This window comes from Streptopelia decaocto (assembly GCF_964273445.1).
Source record: "Streptopelia decaocto genome assembly, chromosome: 1".
In the NCBI taxonomy this organism is placed as follows: domain Eukaryota; kingdom Metazoa; phylum Chordata; class Aves; order Columbiformes; family Columbidae; genus Streptopelia; species Streptopelia decaocto.
The window spans coordinates 186,614,676-186,638,534 of NC_138663.1; the positions used below are offsets into that span (position 1 = coordinate 186,614,676).

Genomic DNA, 23,859 nt, shown 5'->3' on the forward strand with positions numbered 1-23,859 from the left:
AAATTTGTGTGCAAAAGAAATGAATAACCAAGCAATAAGCAGTAATAAGCTGAACATTTGTAAGGAGGTTAATTTGAAAAGACATTTCTTATCTGGCAGCTGTGTTACTTTTGGTTACACCCTAGGACACTGCCCAAAGAAAAATTTCCTTGTAATCCTTTAATGAAACAGAGTCCAAAACATTTTCCAGCACTTCTATTTGCTCTAATTTTCTACTCTTGTTTATATAATGGCCTATTCATCTGATGCTTTCAGACCTGGAAAGTAAAGGTCTTGTGACTGATACGTGAAATGGATCTGAGTGCTTCAGGGCAGTAGGAGTCTGGGAATCCTGAACTTCATTCCATCTTTCTATCACCTCTTTTTACTTTGAGTGGCAATATCTCCTGCCATAGAGAACAATGGAAATATGAAAACAATGTGTACTAATTACTCAAATGATACCCTGCTATTTTTTTTTTAATTTTATTTTTATTTCTTGCTAATAGATCATTAAAGGTATTTTGTGGAGGCAGATTGGAAAAACGTATCTTAAGATCTCAGGTAGTTTGCATCGTCCAGGTGAAACTTCAAATTCTGGATGAGAGTTTTCAAACTGTCAAAGGATTTTGACTACTAAACTTCCGATGCTCAAGAGAGTGCTTCTTTCAGAGCATCAGTAGTTAACATTTTCTGAAACTTATGACCCTTCAAAGTTCCCAGAGTTAAGCATGAAAAATCACTAGTAATCTTTAAAAGATCTTATCCCAACTGCTAAAGCTGAGATGAAATTCTATGATCCTAACCCACTGCAAGAAGGAGTTCCTATAGTAAAAGGTTAAAACAGGGGGAAGGAAGAGTTAGCCTCTTCAGGGGCTGACATCCTTCCCATTACAGCAACCTGATGAAAGTCTTGTCAGCAGTGTTTAGCCTGTTCTCCAGTTCTACCATGTACCCTGCTGATTCTGGCGAATCTGATTTTTATTTTTTTCACTTCTTCTCTTTTTAGATGGTAGAACATCTTGGTTTGTATGTAGTTAAACAGCTGTCATCTCTCACCCTCGATATCTATCCATTTTATTGTTGGCTGAAATGATTCCAGGAGCCAGCTAATATATATTAGCTTGTTTATAAAGCACTTTGGAATTAAAAAAAAAAAAAAAAAGAGAGAGAACTACTAAACTTCAGGTAGCACCAACAGCAGTGAGAAAATTTAATAACAATAGAGTAATTCCCATAAATCCCTATGCTGCATCTTAAATTGAGCTGGAAGATATTTCATCTAAAAGCTGGAACCCACTACATGTGTCTGGCATGTTGCCACTGGAACTGTGGGTGTGGTGCTTCACCAATAAAACATTACCACAGTCTTGGTAACTATTGTCTTCTCCATAATTTAGTCTTTTGACAAGACAACATGAACTTTTGGCAGGCATTCATGTCAAGAAAGTCAAGAGAATGATTTCCCCCACTCCTCTATTTACAGACTAGCTTTCTTCTGGGAAAGGCAGGGTCAGCAGAAAGCAGGTTATTTTTAGGGGTCATATACCACCGAGCCAAGACTCCCCAGTGCTAGACAATAATCAGCTACTGGGTTGTATTGTTTTGTTTTGTGTTGTGCAGCTGTGTGCACTTGACCATATTTTGCCAGCTGAGACATTTTGTTAAGGGGTGAGTGAGTGATTTCTAAACACAAACTCCCCAAGCTAAATAAATAACAAACCCTAACCAACCTCCCTAAAATTCCCATATGCTCACTGAGCTCATTATTTACTGCAACAACTCTGTAACTCTTTAAGTGCTCTCAGAATTGCTGCAAAGCCAGAGAAAAAGTGTCTGTCATCTCTCTGTATTCTGATCTTTTTTCTTATTTGCCTGTATTCTGCTAGGATTTTGGTTAAGTGGAATTGAAGAACTTTTTCAACCGAGGATGAGCTACACATATCATGTAGTGCCAGCATAAGATGACCATTGCGGATGGCCATTGATCTGATATCCTGCATATTCTGCCTATTCTGCATTTTGTTGCCTGTTTCACCTATTCTGCATATTATTGCCTGAAATCTTGCATATTCAGCTAGCAGGGAAGTCCCACTGGGTGGTGGCTTTTTGCACTTTTTTCAGGCATACAAGTCTTACTTGCAGTTTCTAAAGAACTACTTTCTTCTCATGGGCTTGAATTCAACCCGCTGTCTTGTGGAAAACTGCAAACTCCTTTCTTTCTGCTAGGATTTCACTTCAGCATGGAGGATGCCTGCAGGCCTAGGTGCAGGTACACAGGTGTGGTCTGAGGAGCAGGACGTCTTAGCCAGGAAGAGGCTCCTCTTTGGCCCAGCCAAATGGCTTCTGGGCTCGAGCTCGCGTCCAGCTGGCTCGCTTGGTGCGCACCACAGCAGAACATGTGTCTGTCTCTGCTTGGCCATATAGTTGTATGCCTGCTTTCACATCAGGTTAGCTCATGTTGAGAACACTTATCTTTTGGCAAGGAAGAAGAGGCCACCCACAGCTGGTTCCAGCCCTCCCTTGCTTTCTCAGGCAGTTTGTACCTCTGTCTGTCCTTTCCCCACAGCATCCCAGGCATGTGTGCCTTGGGACTGGGGGAAGGAATCACAGTCCCTTGCTATCAGCCAGCTGGTGATTCCATTTGTAGAGGTGGCTCTGTTTAACCGTGGTTTTGGTACAGTGCATAGTCTGCAGGGAATGCCACAGCAAGCCGTAAGCCTACACGTAGCCTGGCCTGCAGACATATGTTATGATATATCCAGGTGTTGGTGAGGCCCCGCGATCACCTGCCTTGAGGGGCTCAGCTGGGACATGTCTCAGCTCCCATCTTGCCTGGCTTTCCTCACTGTGGGACTCACTGGGCCATGGCTGGAACATTCACCCAATGCCATGGTCCCAGAGTCTGCAACCTTTATAACATCACAGGGACCTTATAGGTGTCTCACAGGGCTTTCAGAGATCCGTTTCTGCATCCTACCAAAACAGGGTTTCTGTTTTCTGTAATTTCTTGGGCTCTTTCTACCTTTGAGGTCATTATTTTTAAATTTATGTGATAAGTAAACAGAATCATAAACAAGTCTGAGCTTATCAAGCTTTGAAATATCAATGGATCTAAAAGTAACTGGGCAGTAGTAGTTAAGACATGGTAGAAAGAATAATAAAATATTTAACAATTACTTTTAATTAACATTACCTAAAGTTCGAGAGGAAGGTGTTGGGTAAAGGAGAGAGAGGCTAGTTCATGACATAATATGATGTTCATCTTACAAATACCTTAGATATATTAATGGAGACAATGACTGACCCATATTTCATTACAAACTTCTTCGTAAACTTTTCTATATTGACAGGTCGATATAGATCAGATACACCTTGCAATTCCTTTATTTCACCTTTTCTCTCTGAAGTTTTATTTTGCTCTGTTTCTCTACAGGATGATGGCCTTCCAGAGAATGAACATCAGCTCTCAGTAGCTGGGAAGATAAAGAAGCATTTCAACACAGGCCCTAAACCGAACAGCACAGCAGCTGGAGTTTCTGTCATAGCAGTAAGCATCTGAAATACACAGCTGAAACACTTAAAAATGTGCCCACAAGACAGTATGCGTTTAGGACATGCCACCAAAAGAAACCAGAGAGGGTTAATCTTTAGATAATTTGAGCATTTAATTAATATAAACATAGTTAAACTGGTATTCTGCACAATTTCTTCATTGATTCTCCTTGTGAGTCACATTGTTATTTAACAGCCCTACGAGATCCAACAGCACGCACACTTCCACATTTTACCAGAAGATCAGTGAACCTGACTCCAGTGTAGATTCAACAATTCGAACTATGGGATCATGACGTTTCACTTCGCAGCAGAATTATCACATAGATTGGGAGCACATAGAGGTTGTAGCAGAAGGACAGCAGCACTTTACAAGGAGTGGAAATTACTTCAAAATTGTAACAGCAAATCTGTACGGCAGCCTGAGATTCTCTTCTCTGAAGACATCAAAGAGAGCTATGATGCCTCACTGTTACCTTCAGAGTTGTTATGAGTCTAGCCACTTCAAATTTAGCTGGGCAGTAGCATTTTATTGTACTGCCACATGTCAGCTGCTTCCCTTTAGGCAGAAGGACTTAACTGGGTAAAGACCTAATGGAGCTCTTTGCTGCCTTCTGTCATGTTGCAATTCTAGTCTAGGCAGTCCAGCTGTTGGAGCTTCTGAAACCAAGCTTGACCAAACCTTTGACCAAGCTTTACCGAGGTTTCAATGCCATCCACAGTGCAGCATACATCTTGTATATTTGTATTTTTTCCCAAAAGATGAACATGTGTACTAGATGTAAATGCACACAGAATATATTCAGTGTTTTACAAGATTATTCATACTAACGCCATTGAATAGCAACATGCACATCCTTTGCATTTTTGATACATCTGCCTGTGTTTGTAAGCTTTTCTTTATTACTCATGGTAATGTTAACACTCCAAATAGTCACTAAAAATAAGCAACACGTTAAACATAACCATTCCCATATCAGATTACTCAGTGTTCATTCCCAGCTTCCATAAATTGCAGGTGGTGTGACTGCATATGTACACTTTCTTGTACTGTTTCCACTTTCATGTTTCTCAGCTCAGCCCCTCCAGTGGTGAGTTAAATCAGCATGAAGTAAACTCAGCTCAGCACATGCAATCTGGCTCACAGGTGTGAACTGTTTGTGCAGCAAAATGGATGCTCTCTCAGACTTGGTATAAGTACTTGAAATTTCAAGCTGTGCCTGTCTCACATTTTTTCTTTACTCTTTCCTACCCCGAACGTCCTCAACATGGAAGCAAGTTGTTCCTCATGCTTTTACTAGATTTTCTCAGTCATCAGCTAACATAGTCAGCATTTTTTTATTTTCATTTTTAAGCAATAATACTGCAACAACTCTCCCACAACTAAAACATCACATACCCATTGCTCATCTGAAACGCAGGTATGTTCTGTATAGCCTAGCTGAAACCGTGTTCCTTTCGAATGGACTGCCAGCACGCTTGTCCATGAGAATTACTGCTCAGATCCTCCACGCTAATGACTTGAAAGCTTAAAAGCAAGAAATGATGCCTCTGTCCTCATCCATCCCTTGCCTCTTTATGTTTTTAATTTCCCCACCCTCCTCTATTTTTTTTTCTTTGCCCCAGTTGCTCTGCAAAGGAATTGTTTACAGCAGTTTGATGCTTGAGTAACGAAAAAGGCACTGTAGTGAAACTTTCCACTGCAAAACATTATCCATCAGAAATATATATGTGTATATGCTTATTTATATTCTTAAAGGCTCTTATTTATTTTTGAGTGTTTGGAAAATTAACAGATTGGTTTTAGTGATTATCTCTATGGGGGAACATCATACTCTGGCATGATTAATCCTGCAGCTTGTCCTGTAAAGTAAAAATGTTTAGAATACTTTTACAGAATTCAGAAAGTAGTTTGATTAGCTTGTGTCAATTATTTTCTAAAAACTTGGAAGAGAAGGGAAGTATAGACCTCATTAGTGTTTTGGTAATATTTCAGAAAGCTAGATAATTTTAAGAATAATTTACCTTTATTTTCTAAAAAAACAATTCAGTAAGTAAAATAAAGCCAAAAGAAAAACAACAAAGCCTTAGGTGTTGTTTCTGCATTTGAAAGCATACTTAATATATACTTGACATGCATGTCATTAGGGTTTTATGTTTGAGAATCTTCCTTTAACTGTACAATCTCAAATACCATAGAAGTAAATTTTATTAATGAAGCCTGCTCTACATTTAGTATGTACAGATGCTGTAACATATTGTACAGCACTAAAGATGTGCACTAAGTATATTTGCTACAAAAATACTGTTTTATTGTGCCTGCCTGTATGTTTACTGTAACTTTTTGAGAGTGCTTGTGTATATAATGTATAGAGATGCCTTCTATATATTATATAACACATCTGTGTCGGTGTGTGTTTGTGAAAAAAATGTTACTATGTGTATATATTTATATAGCTTAATAGTATAAAATATAAAGATTAGCATTATTTTCAGTTTTATAACTCTGTTTATGTATAGAGATAGCTAATCTGTGGTATTTAGTTCTTAATGTGTCCTCACACTGGTATGATATTATATGCCTGTTTTCTTTGCTGGGAAGAAGTAACACACCTCAAAGATTTCAAGCAGTATTTATTATATGCACCAATTAAAACTCTAATATAAAAACTAAGTTCCTAAGAATGTGTTTGCAGTCAGCTTGACTGTGAGGAAGTTTGAAGCCACATGTATTTTACAAACTTCTACTGTGGCTGCCGCTTCCTTCAGCAATGTCCAAGTACATTGTATTGACTGCTTTGGCTCAGGCTTACATCTGCTTTGTTGATGTGGTAATCCCCAGTAGAAGTTGTCTCTGACCCTTCAGGGCAGAGACATCCTACAAGTTCTCGTGCGTGTGTCCAGACTTCAAGTTTGTCCACATTTGGAAGGATTTGTCAGTTTGGACAAACTACCCTAATGAACATGTTGTGCTTGCCTATCAAAGTAGTTCCTTTGCTGATGTAGCAGAAGATGGTTCTTCAAACAAAATTAACTGTAGAGGCGAAGAGACTTCGCTGTTGATACCTTAATACATCGTTAAAATTGCTGCCAACATAACTATGTCAGTTGGGAAAAAAATCCCTTAAATCAACATAGCTTTGCCAGCACAATTTTAATTGGAGAGCCAGCTTTTACAACAGCAAGAGAATTAACAAGTCCATGAAAAACCCTGCTTGCTGATGGGAAAGTATGTAGGAAAAAGATCACTTTACTTGCCATGTTCTTAAACTCTTGTCATAAGCATTGACCACTGCTCTCTATAGGAGACTGGGGTTCAGCTGCATCCCTCTGCTCTCAGGATGACTGTGTTGCTGTTAAACATGTGCCAAAATAGTTGCAGGATCAGGTTTCTCATGCGGCTTTCCAATAGGAACAGTATTCTGTAGTTCTGTGATGGTGTTTATAAAAGATAATTGAGTAAAAATATAAACCCGGACATCTACTAAATAGTCTTTTTTAAATTTGGGAGTAGAATTTTTCCTTCAATTCTCCAAGGATGTCATCCCATTTATTATTTCTTTGGCCACAAAACAATGCCCTGTGGCTGTATCCTCTGGACTTTAGTGACAGCGGCTAAAGTGACCAAGAGCCAAAATATTTTTTAAGAATGTTTCTGCAACCCAGAGGTGTGCTGTAAATCTTTGTATTAGCTGAGCATTATTTAGTTTGTGTTCTTGTCTGAAGTGTTAAAGCTTTGCCTATATGTTGTCACTTTTGTGCTTGTATTTTTGCCATTGTTAAGACAGAGGAGAAGACTAGTGATAATCTTCTGTTTGGGTTGTATGAGGTCTCTGTCTTGGCCGTGGGAGTAAACTCCCACTGGAGACTCATAGAAATGGAGTAGGATGGCAAAAGAGAGAAGCTGCTCAGAACGTTGTTGCAGCTCTGCCCCGGCAGAGTCCTCACTGGGCTGGGGGCAGTCTGGCAAGGGCCAGGCAGCGTTTGGGTCACTGCCCTGCATTCTGCCCATTTTAAAATAAAATTGCACATTCCAAGTGGCGTTTTTAGTGGTGGGGTTTTTTGAGTGGTGTGGAAGAGAAGCCAAGTTCAGTGCGTGAGTTTAGCTTGGCCTAAAGATGAACCCGTGGCCCGGCTGTCACTTCACATCTATTGCCTGCGTTGCCCCGGGTTCACTGTCCACAGTCATGGTAGTATTTCCACACTGACAAAATTGTTTCAACTCCTGTTAGGAAGCAAGTCTCACCATTTTCTCTATATTACTTTTTAGCTATTGGATTTTTAGGACAATATTTTTTATCTGCTTTTTCAGAAAACATCCCTTTTGTGTCTATTATGTGCATCATACAAGGAAGCCAGTAGATGGCAATAGTAGACCAGTGTAGTTAAGCCAACAGAAAATTCGCTCTAGATCCAAGGTTCTCATGGTTTTAAACAGGAAACGTCCTTTAAATAATTCTAAATAAGATGAAAGCGGTATTGTTTTAACAAAATGGAATAAATTATTAAATTCTACGCTTGCAGGGGATTCATCAAGAATAATTTAAATTTGCAGTTAGCTCCTAGCTACCCTTGAACTGGTTGGTAACTAGAAATGTGTTGAACTGCTTCTCTGAATTTAGAATTAGAAACTGTCATCAGTACTGGAAATATATGCCATGCTCTTATTCAGCACAAAATGGCCTTTTCTCTTCATAGGGCAAAATGTGAAAATCATCACAACTAACAATCTTAAAGTGGGCAGAGTGTCTCTCTCAAGATATTTTCCCCCCAAATTTAATTTAACTCAGTTAAATAATGTCTCCACTGTCTGTTAGTGCAGCACAGAAGGGTTACAGAAAACAACACATTTTCTTTGTTCCTTTGCACATGATTCTGCTAAAGATAAACTGAACTTCAGAAAATTGTATTCCTTAAGGAATATCATGAGCACAATTTCCTGGGCACAATGTTAAGTTCATTTCCATTTTGACTTTAATTGGTGCAATTTTAAACCGAATAGTTTTGTACTGTTATCTTTTTGAGCATGAGGTGTAAGCTGAAATGATAAACAATGTTATTCATGGCTCTGAGTAGTCCTACTCTCCAAGGTTAACACATTTTTAGAAATGAATTACCATGATTGATGGGGTATCAAAACCTGATTCTTTTCATCTTTACACATTCCATGATTATGAAGCAGTCTAATTTAAGCCTCGTGTAGTCTGTCTAGCCTGCTCCTTGTGGTGGTTGCACTGCATTTTTTTTCTTAAATTATTAAACCTCTCAGTTTAATTGCAAAAGATAATTTTCCATTACTAGTATGTGCAACTTAAAAGGGCACTTCTGTCTTTGGAGGTAACGAGATATTTGTCAGACTTTCAAATGAATGCATTGTGCAGTAAGTAACCGATTTTGCAAACTTCATTTTAGTTTGAAAAAATTGGCTTCTAATTTAGCAAGACCGAATCTAGAGTTAGTGTCTTTATCTTTTATTTCTTTACTTTTTTTATTTTTCATCTGTGGTACGTAGCTTTAGGATGTTAGATAAGTGCCTTCTGAAAGTGAAAACAGTAAATATGCACTAAATAAGGAACAGCTTGCTCTGGAGTCTGAATTCTTTAGCCTAATGTCGATCCACTGAGTTGCCCCGTTTCTCTCTGCTCAGCTGGACCACGGGTTTACCATCAAGAGATCAGGGTCTTTGGACTACTACCAACAACCAGGAATGTATTGGATAAGGTATGAGATGGTGCAGCGCCAACAGTCAGTGTTTCCATGGCAACGTGCTGGCAGTCTCCATTAACCAGTTCCTTCAGTGGATAAACATGCTTTTTGATTTGTTATCCGGTCCATATGCTGCTTTATCAGTTTCGTTTTAATCTTGATTGAGATGCCACACCCCCTCATTCCCTTTCTTCACCCATCCCTCACACCCACATTGCCAGCTTTCTCTTCATCGCACATGCTCAGTCTCAATTTCCCCTATAGTTAAAAGGACAGTGTATATAGAAAATCTACCAGATATGCTGAAGTACCCACCCTCCCCCTCCCTATTGCTTGTTAAGGCATCTGCTTCCCCTGCGCTCCTGTTCTGAAACACATGGAGCAGCAACAGGCTCTCAGCATATATTTTACTCCTTTTCCATGTGAGATGTGGAGCTATATACTGTCATTTTAAACCCACTAAACACAATCCTTACCTTAGATTGAACAATGCATTTACATAACACGGGTCGTAGAAACTCTCCCAAGTTCAATGAAATACAATGCATTGTATGTGCTGGTAAGCTTGTGTTTCTAACAATGCATTCTTTCTCTTTTATTTTTAAAACCCTTCTGAAACTTATTTATTTTGATTTGTTTTTTTTTTTAAATATTGCATGAGTCTTTTGAATATATTTTTATTCATTGTGTAACTGTGCCAGGGTTGTCGTTAGCTGGCTTAACCTGTATGATAAATTGGGAATTTGGGTGGGAAGGGATTATTCTGGAGTCGGGGCAAGGAGGGATCCAGGTCTGATAGCCCATGCAAGGCCCCTGCACCTCCTCATTCAATCCAGAGCTATGGAATTTCCATGAAGTGGTTATTTGCTGGCTTTTTTCCTTCTTATTGCTCACAAGACCTGCATTTTGATAGCTGGATTAATTTGTATAAGTTTCTTGCAGAATCTGCATTTTCTAACACTGCAGTGATTGAAGCCTTTAAAAACTTATCTGTGAAGTATTTGGAAAAACCCAGCAAATTAACCACATTAGCAAAACAGCAGAGATGGTCACTGCAAACATTTCTGGTAAAGTAAAACTCCCAACTTGGATCATTTCACTGAGTGCATGGATCAGGCTCCAGCAATTTCCATAAAAGCTAGCAGTTCTCTGAGCACACACTGAGGTTAAGTAGGTTCTGATATGGATGTTCTGGGGAAATAAAAAAACAAAACCAAAAATAATCCTACTTTTCAGGCAAGAAGTAGAAAAGTAGTCCCCCATTCATCAGCTGAACGCTGGCTAGCAAGAATTTGTGAAACATTTTCTCTCCAAGTGCTTGAGTGTGTAGCCTTGAATGTGTAATTCCAGCCTATCGCACTTGTGTTTGTAGCTACAAACCTAGCACAACTTGCAAGGACATAGCAGAACCGGCTTGATCTATCTTGTCACTTAGCATCATGCTTCACAGGTTCTAGCCCTGTGGTGCAACCAAGAGACAGCAGCGCAGCATCCGTGCATCTTGGTTTTGAAGAAGTGAGGAGAGGGGCCTGAGTGCCCAGCTTTAGCTTTGACAGTATTAGAGGAATTTTTCTGCTTACAAAGGAAAGACAAAAAAAAAATCTGTCTTTCCATTTGCTATACACAATGCTTGGATCTTTTAAAACCCCAGCTTCAGGGAAAGCAGACCACCAGAAACAGGAGCCTGTGATAAAAGTGAGTCCTCTCAGACTGGCCTTGACTCAGTTTAACTGCCATAGCCCAGATTTTGAGACAAACCATGTGCATTTTGAGGAGGTAATGGGGGAAGACTCTAATTCTGCAACTTGGTAAATAAATAAATCCGAAAAAAGAGAAAAAGGCCATTTGACTAAAGCGATGGTAATGGCTGCCATCAGCATACAAAATGACACATCCCTGAATAATGGGCTGGAGCAGATGGGCGATAATCTCTCTTATTCATATACAAACTGCTCTGTTTTCCAGCTGGGGGCAGTAACAACAATATTTATAATTAGAGCTTTCTAAACAGGGCACCTAGTGTGGAAAGGCAAATTGAGGGAGCAGGACTCCCAGGCGGAGATGCTTAATTAGGAAATGCTGTAACAGGGGGTATCTCCAAACCAGCACTGCCTGGTGTTTGGTCCTTCTTTCATCTCCAAGAAACAAGCAATTGCTGTAGTGACCAATATTTTAGTCTAAATGAAACCATTCCGATTCAGCAAGTGTTTACTTTTTAGTAGTAACTGTAAGTGCAAATGCAAAGCATAGGAAAAGGTTCATCAGTTCCCATCTATAAACCAGATAATTTATCACAGGCCCATGAAAATTAACCTGAATTCACAAGTACAGTGAAAAATGGAAGCGGCTCCCAAGGAAAATGTAATGCTCCCTTTGTTAGTGTTAAACTACGTGTTTCTACTCCACTCCTTTGATCATTTTCATCCCTAGTTTCTAGCAGTCCTCTAAAGTATCTATTTAAATGGCACTGTTTCCTCCTTCAGTCAGCCAGAAACCTTTTCCTTTCTCTGCCTAAAAGACTTTCTTGTTCAAGGTGCTTCAAAGTTCTAATTTTCTGAGCACTCATTATGCTTCCTGTTTTATTGCCTGTCAGTAAGATATGTGCAAAAGTGACATGGCTCTTTTGAGATACTTAAATACAACAAACCTTATGTACAGTTACAGCTGTAGCAGCTATGGGATATAATGCCTGAAAAATCTTACAGTGTTTCTTGACTATGAGGAACAGAAAAAACGCAGGGGCCAAATCAATAAAATCATTCAGAACCCCGTCTGCTACATATTTTAAAAGCAGGCCACCTAATGCTGTTGGGACATCAGCCCTGCCATCAGAAGTGCAGAAAACGCCAAAATCAGTAGGGAATGAGACCCCCCCCCGCCCCCCCGCCCCGCAATCCTGCACTGCCCTGTGGCTGGTAAAGTGGTGTTCTTGGTAGCCAGGAAAGCCAGCCTTGGTGCAGGTGTGTAATGTCCATGGTGCCATCACATCTTCATTCAACCCAAATTACCAGCGTCAACTAAAGTCTAAGACAGCAGAGATCACTCATCTCTGAGCAGAGGTACTATGTTTGGAATTTCCTTTTTTTTTTTTTTTTCCTCCAAACTCATCCCATTCTCTGATAGAAGAGTGGCACCTACTTTGTCCTTCAGAAATATCATAACTGATAGTTTTACTTTCTTATAAGGAACTTGTCTGTAATATCTACTTAACAAAGACCTTTAATCATTGGTTTGTGTGATTCAAGTTTTTTTTGCCTTCTTGTAGCTAAGCCAGAATATTAAGAGTGAAAGTATTTCAACCTTTCCCTTTAGCCCCAAGTGTTGCAGTGTCCAATCCACAGCCTTCTTCAGCTGCATTACCTCTTCCTCCTAATGGCAGCGCATTTTGAAGGCAATACTTTGCATAATTTACCAACATTTTTTTCAACCCTGAATTTACCTATTGGTTGTGGTTTGTGTCTGAATCTTTATTTTAATCTGCTACAAACTGAATGGCCTGAATTTTATGCCATTTCTGGGCTGCTTCAAAATATCAAGGGAGCACCAGAGTGGGTGTATCTAATATAAAATATTAGTAGAAAATATTATTATATGTAGTATTATACATGAGATTAGTATAAAATATTAGTATATGTTATTTTATATATGTCCACAGACACTATATAAAAGCTAAAGGAACAAAATAAACCCCAGGAAATGCATGGGAAAGTCATTAATGTTCTTATCTATGCAATGACAATAGCAAGGACATGAGTTACATGGGATGCTTCATGAAATCGTCAACCCAGTCAATACTGAATTCATAAAATACTGGATTTTTAAAACATAGTTCTCACTGTCACAGTTTAAAATGTATTTGAATAATTCATTTGAAATCCCATAGTTCCATCCTCTTTGTTAGGTTCCCAGTTCCCATTACTATGCATCTGTTGAGTTACTTACACCTATCCCAAGTGGATCCAATACACTTTCAAGTCAAAAGTTACAGTCAGACCTCTTGACAATGGGACAAGGAAGTTGGTAGTCAGGCTTGCTATCTATAAAGTGCCATTTTTAATACTGCAAAACCCTTTGTAAACTGAATATTGTTAAAAACAGGCAAACATCTAAACTAATTTAAAATCTCTTCTCCTGTCCTTTGACTAAGAAAACCACAACTGATTTACAAACTATAAATCAAATTCACCCATGCAAACAACTTGGCACAAAGTGTTTTCCATGTGTAATTGAAACCAGCTGGGGAATCGTGTCTCTAAAAAGGGAAAATGTCAAAGAGTAAACACAAACTTAAATACAGCAATATGAATTTAGCAGTTATATGTGTAGAATACTTTTCTTTGTATTCACTCACCAGTACAGTACAAAGCATACATCAAATTGATTTTGTTTTCTTTCTTTTTTACTTTCATTTTAGCTAAATTCCATGCCAGAAGTTACATGGTGTGCTAAAGCACTGGCCTTTTGTATTTGGAGGTCTAGGTTCAAATCCACTCGATTAATTTGTGCCCTCGATGTGGTCATTTGCACGTCTCCAAATCACCGTGTAACTTGACTTAGTTATAGCTTGTGCCTGAGGGGCTAAAAATAACCTGTGTCTTTCACTCCTGGACTGAGGTGCATTGCTAAGTTTTAAGTACTCTCCAAAAAGTGTCTTGAATCATGAATCAATCACACACACATATATATATATGTATATATATATACATATATATATATGTATGTATCTGGATATAACCTGAGGAACCCATGGAAAAAATAATAAAAGGCCGGACTGAAGGGCTGCCTGGCTCGTGCCACAAGCATTGTTTAATGGTCATTTTTACAGTAGGGCAACCTGCTGTTACATATCTCAATGTATCGAGGTCACTAGCCAGAAGCTTAAGGAAATAGGATAAAATTATCTAGGTGTGAACATTTAAACACATGCATATACATACGTGTATATAAAAGAATGCACTGGAAGAAAAATACCAGTGTTTCAATACCTGTGTCCATGTAATTCCACACACTAAACAAAGCATTACGAAAATTGCGAACAAATTGCAAATACGCTTCTGCAGAATGAAAGCCAGTGAAGGGAAGTGTTTCTTAGATTAATGCGTGAACAGCTGCATCCCCACTTCAGTCTCCTGGCTGGTATGAATAATGGATGGGCTAAGAGGCAAAATGCACAATAATGTTCTTTTATTAATGAAATGAATATATATCTATATTTGGTGGCCAGCAGTAAATTAAGACAAGTGAAAAGAAAAACAGTCACTGCTTGTGTTCATAAAATGTAGTTATTTCAATTCAATAATTACTGACCTGCCAGAGAATATCATTCCACAGCTATAATCAGGTGCTTCCCACTGCAAATCCAAGATTTATATCAAAGCTGTTGTAGTTTTTTAATGTTTGTTCAGAAATACGGAGTTCAACATTTTCTAATAAAAAAAGAATTTGCATGGCTCAGGAGTCCTGCAACATCAAGAAGTAGAAATCAGGACAAAGATACTCCCTGCAGCAAAATCCTAGAAAAATGATAACTGCACCTTAGTATACAGGTGACAGAAACCATGATTTTAAACTAATGCTCAGTTATTGCAAATTAAATGTTTTTCAAAAAAAGTCTGGTTAACCATTTGGTACCAAGTGTCAGTATTACTAAATGTTGATGCAAAATACATAAGTGTTTAACGAAGTGCTTCACACCCAGCAGCACTGAACTATTAGATGCAATCCACGTATCTGCTGGATAAGAAGCTCTACATTTCCTCATATGGATTGTGAAAGGACAGCTGCATATCTTAACTAAGGATGCTATCCTTACATTTTAGTTGCCATTACTATCATATAGTGCTCAAAGTTCTCGCTCTCTCACCTCGAGCTGGGGAAAAAAAAAAAAAAGTCAAAATGTGATAATGAAAATCTGGGATTTGCAGCCCTGTGAAGCATAAGTGCACTTCAGATCCTCTTATTATTTATTGAAAGAGTAGCTTAAAGTAGAAATGCCCTGGAAATCCATAATGGACTGGTTCACGCACTGACGAACAACCCAGCTGAATAGTAGATGAAATAATAAATCTGTTAAACCAAGGCAATGCATATAAGAGGCCTTTGTTATGAAAACAGTAATAATAATGAAAAAGCTGATTTTTGAAATATGCCTACATGCACAAGGGTGTATTGTAGGTGAAAACTGCACTTATAAAATACAGGCTGTCCATGCTCAAATGTATCTTACCATCTCCCCAGTGTTCCAAAGCATTGATCTACAGTATTTTGAAATTCTTTAGATGTAAAAAATAACCATGAAATGAAAAGCAGCATTTGTGCAGAATGCACAGTGACCAGGCCGCCTGGCATTGTCATAGACAGTGGAAGTGCAAAACATCATCGTAACGTTGAGCAGAATAGGCTCATCTTGTAAGTTCTGTAGGGCTTGTGAACGCTCTGGCTGTGGCCAAAACTGACCTATTTTGTGGTTCTGACATGTGAAACACTAAAGGTTAAAATATGACCTGTATGTTTTTGCTCTCAGTAGATAAATGCTCCCTTCTTTAGCTCTCTGTGACTTTATACATTTTTATTCAATAAGCTCTTTGGGTGACAAAGGCTGGGAGAATAATCACAATAATGCCCCTGAGTCTACAAGCATGCCTTTATAAAGGCCATTTAGATCAAATTCAAGGGGAACTTGGGATAAAGATGGAAAAACATAGTCTTGCAATATCTCAGGAAGTTTCCGAAGGGTTAGGGAACCAGAAATAATTGGACCTACAAACGACAGCATACAGTGCTAGATTAGGTAGGATCTTCAGGTTTTTTTGCTTATCATTTTTGATTAATGAGGCAGATAGTGCCTTTATGTACATTTAAACAAATGTATTTAAACAAAAGCACCCAAAGCTACCCCAATATAGTAGAAAAGTAGCATCTTGGGGTTTATTTTTTAAAAACATCTTTAAAATGATGTCCTGATATTTAATTATCCAGCAATATGAAATTGGGCATTTTCATAATACTGTTATTTAAAAAAACGGGTTAAATAAAAACAATATTCAAGAGTATTCACTTCTGTGTAGTTTATCTAACTTTAAATACATTCAGTTTTTAAATATGCATTTGCCATTCTCATGCAGCAGATTTTAAATATAAATTTTGAATTTAATACAAGTATTTTTATTTATTCAGCCAGAAATGTTTAACTTTCTCCGAGGAGAGTATCTTTTACCACAAGATGATGTGATGTGGTTTAAACTTTAAATAAATGCTTATTTCCTGTAAGCATAAAACATCTTTTAAATGGAAATCTGTATTTTATAGAATGGTAATATATGCCATTCTTTTCAATTTTCACACAGAATTACATACTGTATGCAGTATATTCACTGTGTGTAAAAGAGCTAGGTATTCTTCTGTTTCACATTAAAAAATAATCAAAAACTGAATTGGTTGAAGGCTGCAAAACCTAGAAGGCATTGAAAAACCTAATTAGAGCTCTTAACCAAAAGATTAGCAGTGAACAAAGAAATTCTCAGCAGATGAGAAGTGTTGGATTTTCTAGCAGTTCGTATTTAAAACACAGGGATGAATTTATTGAAGTTTATTATTTTGCCCCTTTAAAGTAGTGCTATGTAGGTTCTAGACACAAAAATAATAGTTCAGTGATTTAGCCTAATTAAATCCATTTGCTATAGTAGCTCTGTGCTCTTGTCCATCTCTCTGTCTCTATTACATCATTACTGGATGCTGATTGCATTATTTTAGAGCAGGGATTGCCATAATGCTATTCTGCACTGGTATGATGGATTTAGTTTTCATTTTGTTCTCAAAAATATGCTGGCTATAAATACATCTCTCCTCTCCTATGAGGCTCACACTGTAACTGGTAAATTTTCTAGAGAAATCAGTCAGGTGTATCTCAAAAGAAAACAATAAATCCTTTGAAGCAGCATAACGTTTTGGTTCATTCTTATAAATAGAGATTTTTGTACTAGGGACAAATTTTACAAGCCTTAGCAGTTAAACCTATTAAATTCTCAAAGTTATCTTTGCCTCCAGTGCCATGATCAGATATTTGTTTGCATTTTGTATGTCATCTTACTGGCCACCTGCCTTTTCCTGTGTTGCTTTAAAAAAAAAAAATCACAGACCATGTTTTAAGAAGGTAGCCCTGCTTCAGAAGGCAGTTAACTATGTGTCAAAGTGCTCTTGCTGAATCAAGGCCATCCTGTTGAACTTGTAATTTTACAGCAATGTCAGGGACTGCAGTCTGATACCCTGTCATCAAGAAAACAGCAAAACCAAGTCCCATTCTGGGTTGCAGTTTCCCCTTTGTAAATGTGCCAAGGAAAGCAGAAGGAAGGATCTGGCTAGAAGTCATGGCCATGTTACTAAGACTTGCATTCTCAGCAGTGGCAGAAGCTCATCAAACTATAAAGCCCATCAAGTGAACATTCTTCTTCCCCATTTCTAGACACTCAAGATAGACCTAGATAAAAGTAGTGGAGTATTTAATTTGATAGACTTTGATTAAGAGGAGAAGACAGGTTGCTCAGGCTAACCAGGTCTTTCCGTCAGAGCTCTTTAGCATTCTCCCTAAGAACATCCATTGAACGGCATGAGGAGGTATCAAAGAGCTGGGCTAGTTCCCTTCATTGTTTGTTTTTCTCTCCTGTCTGACAACTTCATCACAATCCATCTTTGTTAGCCTATTGCACTGACTTGAACATGGGTGAGTGTGTATCAGCCTTCATTAGGTCAAATCAAAGACAAACGTACATCTCTGCCTTGCTTGTAGAAACAGATTTATATTTTGAGAAGGGTGGGGGAAGGTCAGTTGGTATTTGGCTTGAAATTTGAATCTGTTAAAGGGTGAAATTAATAGCATCCAGCAGTAGAACATATGGCATCCATATATATGGTACTGTATCTGCTTGATGATGTCACACTACCTCTTAAGGTTTGGGGAAATACACTTTTTAAAGCATTTAGCTATGTTGTGGGCTCAACCTTTCAGACCTGACTGAGACAGAACAGGTTTAATTTGGTCTGAACATTTATTATGCCTGGTATTTGCAGACCACATAAAACCTCATGGTTTTCATTAGCTTTGCATTTCACACACAGCCTAATTTCATTTATTCTTATTTTATGCCCCTGCCAGACCACCGCTCTTGATAAGGAGAGGCAGGTTTTCCGACGAAGACGCAACCAGGATGTGAGGGGACGTTATAAGGCACAGCAAGCTCCACCTGAACTCAACTCCGAATCGGAAGACTATTCACCAAGTTCATCTGAGACTGTTCGCTCACCTAACTCACCCTTTTAATAAAACACTTTTACTCAAAAGTCTTGGCTTTAACCCTTTGAGACCCTGAAAATCCTTCAGGCCTGTGTGAAGTGATTACAGCTGATATATCCAGCAGTAAATGCTGGGATGGCGGAACACAAAAGGGTGCTCACAGAACCTTTGTAAGAATAATTTCCTAATTGATTGAAATACTTGTTCTCTCTTTAGATTGCAACTTGCTGCTAATCTGATCCTCAAAGGGTTAAGGCTATTTTGCTTTTCTATTTAAAGATAGAAGCAGTGAATGTTTTCATCAGTGAAGCTAGGAACTGCAGTATGTAATTTTAGCACATGTTAACCCTCTGAGTAAATGATCACCTTAAATCTTGACAACCCACATTAGGGCTTTATTCTGGCTTTTTCGCTTTTATACGCACATATCTTTTATAGTACTCCAAAGTTTGTCGCCTATTTCTGGCCAAAAAAAGATCAAACACATTATTTCTTAGGGATTACAAATATAGGCTTTAAAAATGAAAATAAAATTAAACAAACAGTATCTTCTATAGCAGCTTGTTCTAAACCTGTATCATACTTCCACACGGAGTGACTGTTTTTGGAGGATATTATGCAGGCTAAATGGGAAATTCGGTTTAGGACAGACTCACAGTTTACAGAAGATGACATAATGATGGCCACCAAAGTTTGCATCCATATTATTTGCTGCTAATGACAATGCAGAGTCTTGGGAAATGGCTTGAGGACACATTCTGTCATGTAATTGTATGTGATGATCTAGTTGAGAAGTTCCTGGTTCTTTTGCATCACATTCAGAAATATACAGGCATCCTCTCAACATGACCTCATTATTCCGGGAGAGTCACTTTTAAAGATTAACGTCGATGAGAATTACCCTTTAAATAGATAGAATATTTCTAAATCAGGGAAAATTCAAATAATTTAATATATATTTAAAGCCTAAACTGAATTAGCGAAAGTTTGTCGTGGAATGGAGAAACTAAAAATTATTCACCAGTTCTATTTGTAATATTTAATAAAATGAGCATTACACAGAGTATACATATTTCTGTTTTGTTAAAACCTCAACACCGCATTCTAGCATTTTATTTAACCGTTATCCTAAAGTTGACTTCCACAGAAATATTATGCTGTGTAGACATTTGCTTCAGATGTGATAATTTGAAAGAAAAATTATTATAAAATCACTTGGAATTTCACTTGAATGAAAAAGGCAACTTCCAAAATGGTATTCTAAAATAAAAAAAACCCTACATTATGAAATTTATACTTTCTCTTATTGCTCTTATAAAATTGAAGTTTTCTCTTCTAAAGTTGATTTTTTCTCAAAGTATTTAAAAAAAAAATCACATGAATATGGTTTCTTCACTCTCGTTGCCCTTTTTTTCTTTCTTTCTCTCTTTTTCTTTCATATCATAGAGCTAGAAATATTAATATGCTGCCCAAAAAGCTATGCAAGCTTTTCTGATCTTACTGGGAAGTATAAATAACTATGGAAGGAACAGGGCAAGTTGCCCACAGTATCATTTCCATTCTGAGTTGTGTTTGCTCATGGAACTGTCCCTACGAGCAGCTGTGGCAGCAGATGTGTACCTGCTTGTTGGAGCTGGTGTGATGCTCTTTTGTGTTTCTGGTTGGAAGTGTCAGTTGGACCATATTAAAAGAGACACTGAAGTTGTTTTGTTTCTCCATCCTCTAAAATGCATCTTTCATTGTCTCAGTCATTAAAGTATATACATTAAAAGCTCTGAAGATTTCAAATACAGGGATTGTAGCTTATGAGTCTTCACACAAGTACACAAGTATTTCATACAGAATACAGTTAATTTCACCCAATGTTAATAACCTAGAAGTGAGACATTTAGTTGAAACTAGACCTCTGGACTTCCTTGGTGATACAGAGAGATGAGAATTTACAGATTTGATTCATCTCACCTATCATGGGTGTGCATTTTAGGCAGGCCCCATGCTTTGATTCACCTATTGCTCTCACTCCATTGACTGTAGAAGGAACTGCTGACAGAAGTTTACGTCAGACCCCAAACTTGAGATTGTGAGTTTAGTAGAATGAATCTCACTCTAAGCCATCAGGAGACTGATCTCTGAATGTACGTCCACAGGCAGAAAGCCTGTGCACAGCCTCAGTTACCTTGGAACCCAAGTAACCCAAGTGAAGCAAATAGGTGTCGTCTTGGAGAACTCCACAGGGTCAAGAGGTTAAAAGATAAAGGAACTGCTATACTAAGTCTTCAGATTTTAGGGTTTCAGAAAGGGCTACATCTGTGGCAGATCCTTGACTGTGCCCATCCAACCTTGAGTCACTGTGGAGAGCAGACCCGTGGTAGACAGGGCACAGCCACCACCATTGTGATGCTAAAGGCTATAGTTTGATAGCATTTGGGTAGGACAGAGATTATTTTTCCATGGACCCAAACCCTCAGTCAAGGTAAATTTCCCCTTGCCACCTACCTACATCAGGATCTGGCACATGCTTTTGCAGCATTTCCCCTCCCACATCATATCACAGGCTTGTGATATCAACCATATAAATGCAAGACATCTTCTCAGTAAGGGTGACAGAGCACTGGAACAGGCTGCCCAGGGGGGTTGTGGAGTCTCCTTCTCTGGAGACATTCAAAACCCACCTGGACATGTTCCTGTGCGACCTCACTTAGGCATTCCTGCTCCAGCAGGGGGATTGGACTAGATGATCTTTTGAGGTCCCTTCCAATCCCAAAAATACTGTGATACTGTGATACTGTGAAGACATGTATTTGGTAAGAAAAAAAGGTCCATTGATACCACATGCTCCTTGACTCTTGGGAAAATTTGGCAGTCTTAAAGCAAAGGCTGATGTTCACTCTTCTTAATTAGAAAGGGAAGTCAGGAGAAAAAAATATATATACTTCACCTTATGCATGAGAAATATTATTAAAAATATAATCTGGGATTTTCCTGTCAACAATGCTTTGAAATACAGGGCTATCATTAAAATAAGAAGTTTGGCTCCTTCATCTTATGCCATCTTATGCTATTTAAAATGTACGTAAATATAATCCTAGATCCTGAATTCCCTACTCATCACTAACAAGTTTCTGATCTTTTGTTCATGTTTTATGAACATAACTAAAAAATATTTATTTTAAGTTATTTTTAGATCTGTGAGAGATTGGGTTTCAAATTGCTGATAGCCCCTTGTTAGGATTCACGGAAAGGTATCCAAATATTTAAACTGTTTTAAAAGTGGTTTCCATAATGATTTTAAATATACCCATATATATTTTTTAAATATAAACATATATATGCATATATATATATATGGTTTCATGGAAATAATAATAGTTCAGGCTTGTTTGGCAGCAACTACCCATTTTCTTGTCTAACCTCTCAGTTCCTGGGGGTAAGTGAAGACAGAATACATGGCCCTAAAAATACTTGGAACATCAGTAAAAAAAAGAAATCAAAGATAACAGGCTATTTCTAATGTGATAATCTGGGAGAGCACATAGAGTACTGTGGTCATTTTACTGTAATACATACCAGTCCTCCTGACTTCCTTCACCATTTTCCATTTAAATCATTGCATCATATTGATGCTAAATGTGACAACATTTTTTTTTTAATGCTTATTACATATAAAAGGCAAACTTCCTCCCACCAAGCCTATGTGGTTAGATGAGATGGATGGCAGTTGTGGTAGGCACTATCACCAAGGAGATGGAAAGAAACACTTCAAAAGGGTGATTGAGGTCATCTAAAATTTGGTCCCTGGAGGTGCCTGTCCGTCTGATCTTAGTATTAACAGAAGAGTAGAACGGGGTCACTTCCAGCTTAATTCCTCTCAATTAAATATAAGTAGAGATAATGTGGACTCCAAGCTAAGTGCAATATTCTAGAGAACTTGCGTGCAGTAAGCAAACTTTTATGTCAAAATGTAGTACTGATAGGTGATAGCACAGGATTAGTTAAATGGTACAGAGCTGGGTGTTGTCTCATTTAGATGTATCCATCTAAGGGTTAAGAATCTAATCTAGGGCAATGATCTAAGCTTCCCTTATAGTTGCTAGAGACAGGCTTCTCTAGTGGATAATTAAAATTCTAGGATGGATGCATTGCTCACTAGGTGAGGTGCCTAGCTCAAATATATTTAGAACATAATGTATTAAGTAATGAGATATAAATTAATATTTCTGTAAGTTACAATTTTCATAGCATTAATGTACAAAAAGTCCAGAATACTATGGGTCTACTCAGAGGGTTAACAGAAAAACACTAGGCATGCTGATTACATTGGTGTACCCAAACTGCTTTGCTTTTTTAGCCAGTGTTTGCTGATTTTTTCAGAAAATTCTTGAAAAATTTCAAGTTTGAAATAATTTAAGTGTTGTTGTTTAAGAAATTTCTATAACCAAATTAATCTTATTTTTAGCTTAACTTATCACAGGAATAATATGTATCATTGATGCAGTGTAAGTCTGTAGTTATCAATTTTATTAATTCCACAAGTGATTCCAGAAACCTCTCTTTTTTTAAGTACTTACTATAGAGCTTACAATGGTGGCATAGGTGACTGAGACTGTCTTTCTTATTGGTAAACAAACAATATTGTAATTTCAGGAAAGTCCTAAGAATCAGCTTTTCAGTTTGGTAGTGTACTAGTTAGGGGAAAGCTATCCATGACATGCATTGTGTAAATCATCTTTGTAGATGAAGATTGTTCATATTAATGAACACATTCTTTTTTCCTTGACATTGTAGCAGAAACTGTTTACTTGTTAATGAACAACCAATACATTAATTTGCTTCAGACTGTTAGAGGGGAAAGTGAGATTCCAGTCATTGACAATGTTATTGCTTTACAGTAGCCCTCATCTAATTTAAATGTGGTGCATACTACAATAAGCAAAGCCAAACCTGTGAATAAACTCCTGAAAAAGCCTGGTGGGTCTTTATTCAGTTGGGTGCTCACATACAGCAGCATGTGACAGCAGGAAGGCTTTCAAGAATTGTCGAAATGAAAGCGATATATCCACAAATAAGAGTTAAATTGCAATCCTTTCCCTATGGGGCATATATGTTTAAAAATGAAAAAAAAAAAAAATAAAAAGAATAAAAGAAAAATTGGCTCAGAGGTTTGCAGTGCTACTATATTACCACAAGGCAAGTACATTAAATCATTGTTATTTGCTAGCCTGGGGTATATGTTAGAAAATGGCATCTTTTTTATTTCGTTTAGATTGTGGGCAGGGAGGGCTTTCCTAATGTTATTGCAGTGCCCGCTAGTGCTGCCATGGTTAAGGCTG

General features: G+C 37.9%; 1 protein-coding gene across 1 annotated transcript in view; it reads left to right on the forward strand.

Moving 5' to 3' along the window:
• The window catches only part of DCLK1 (doublecortin like kinase 1), a 238,754-nt gene extending 220,187 nt beyond the window's left edge, over positions 1-18,567 (forward strand). Inside the window, exons 16-18 of the mRNA XM_082047893.1 lie at positions 3,416-3,529; positions 9,182-9,255; positions 18,392-18,567. Of these exons, the coding sequence (XP_081904019.1) occupies positions 3,416-3,529; positions 9,182-9,255; positions 18,392-18,449 (246 nt within the window). The 3' untranslated portion in view covers positions 18,450-18,567. The remainder of the gene's footprint in view (positions 1-3,415; positions 3,530-9,181; positions 9,256-18,391) is intronic.
• Positions 18,568-23,859: the final 5,292 nt, after the last annotated feature.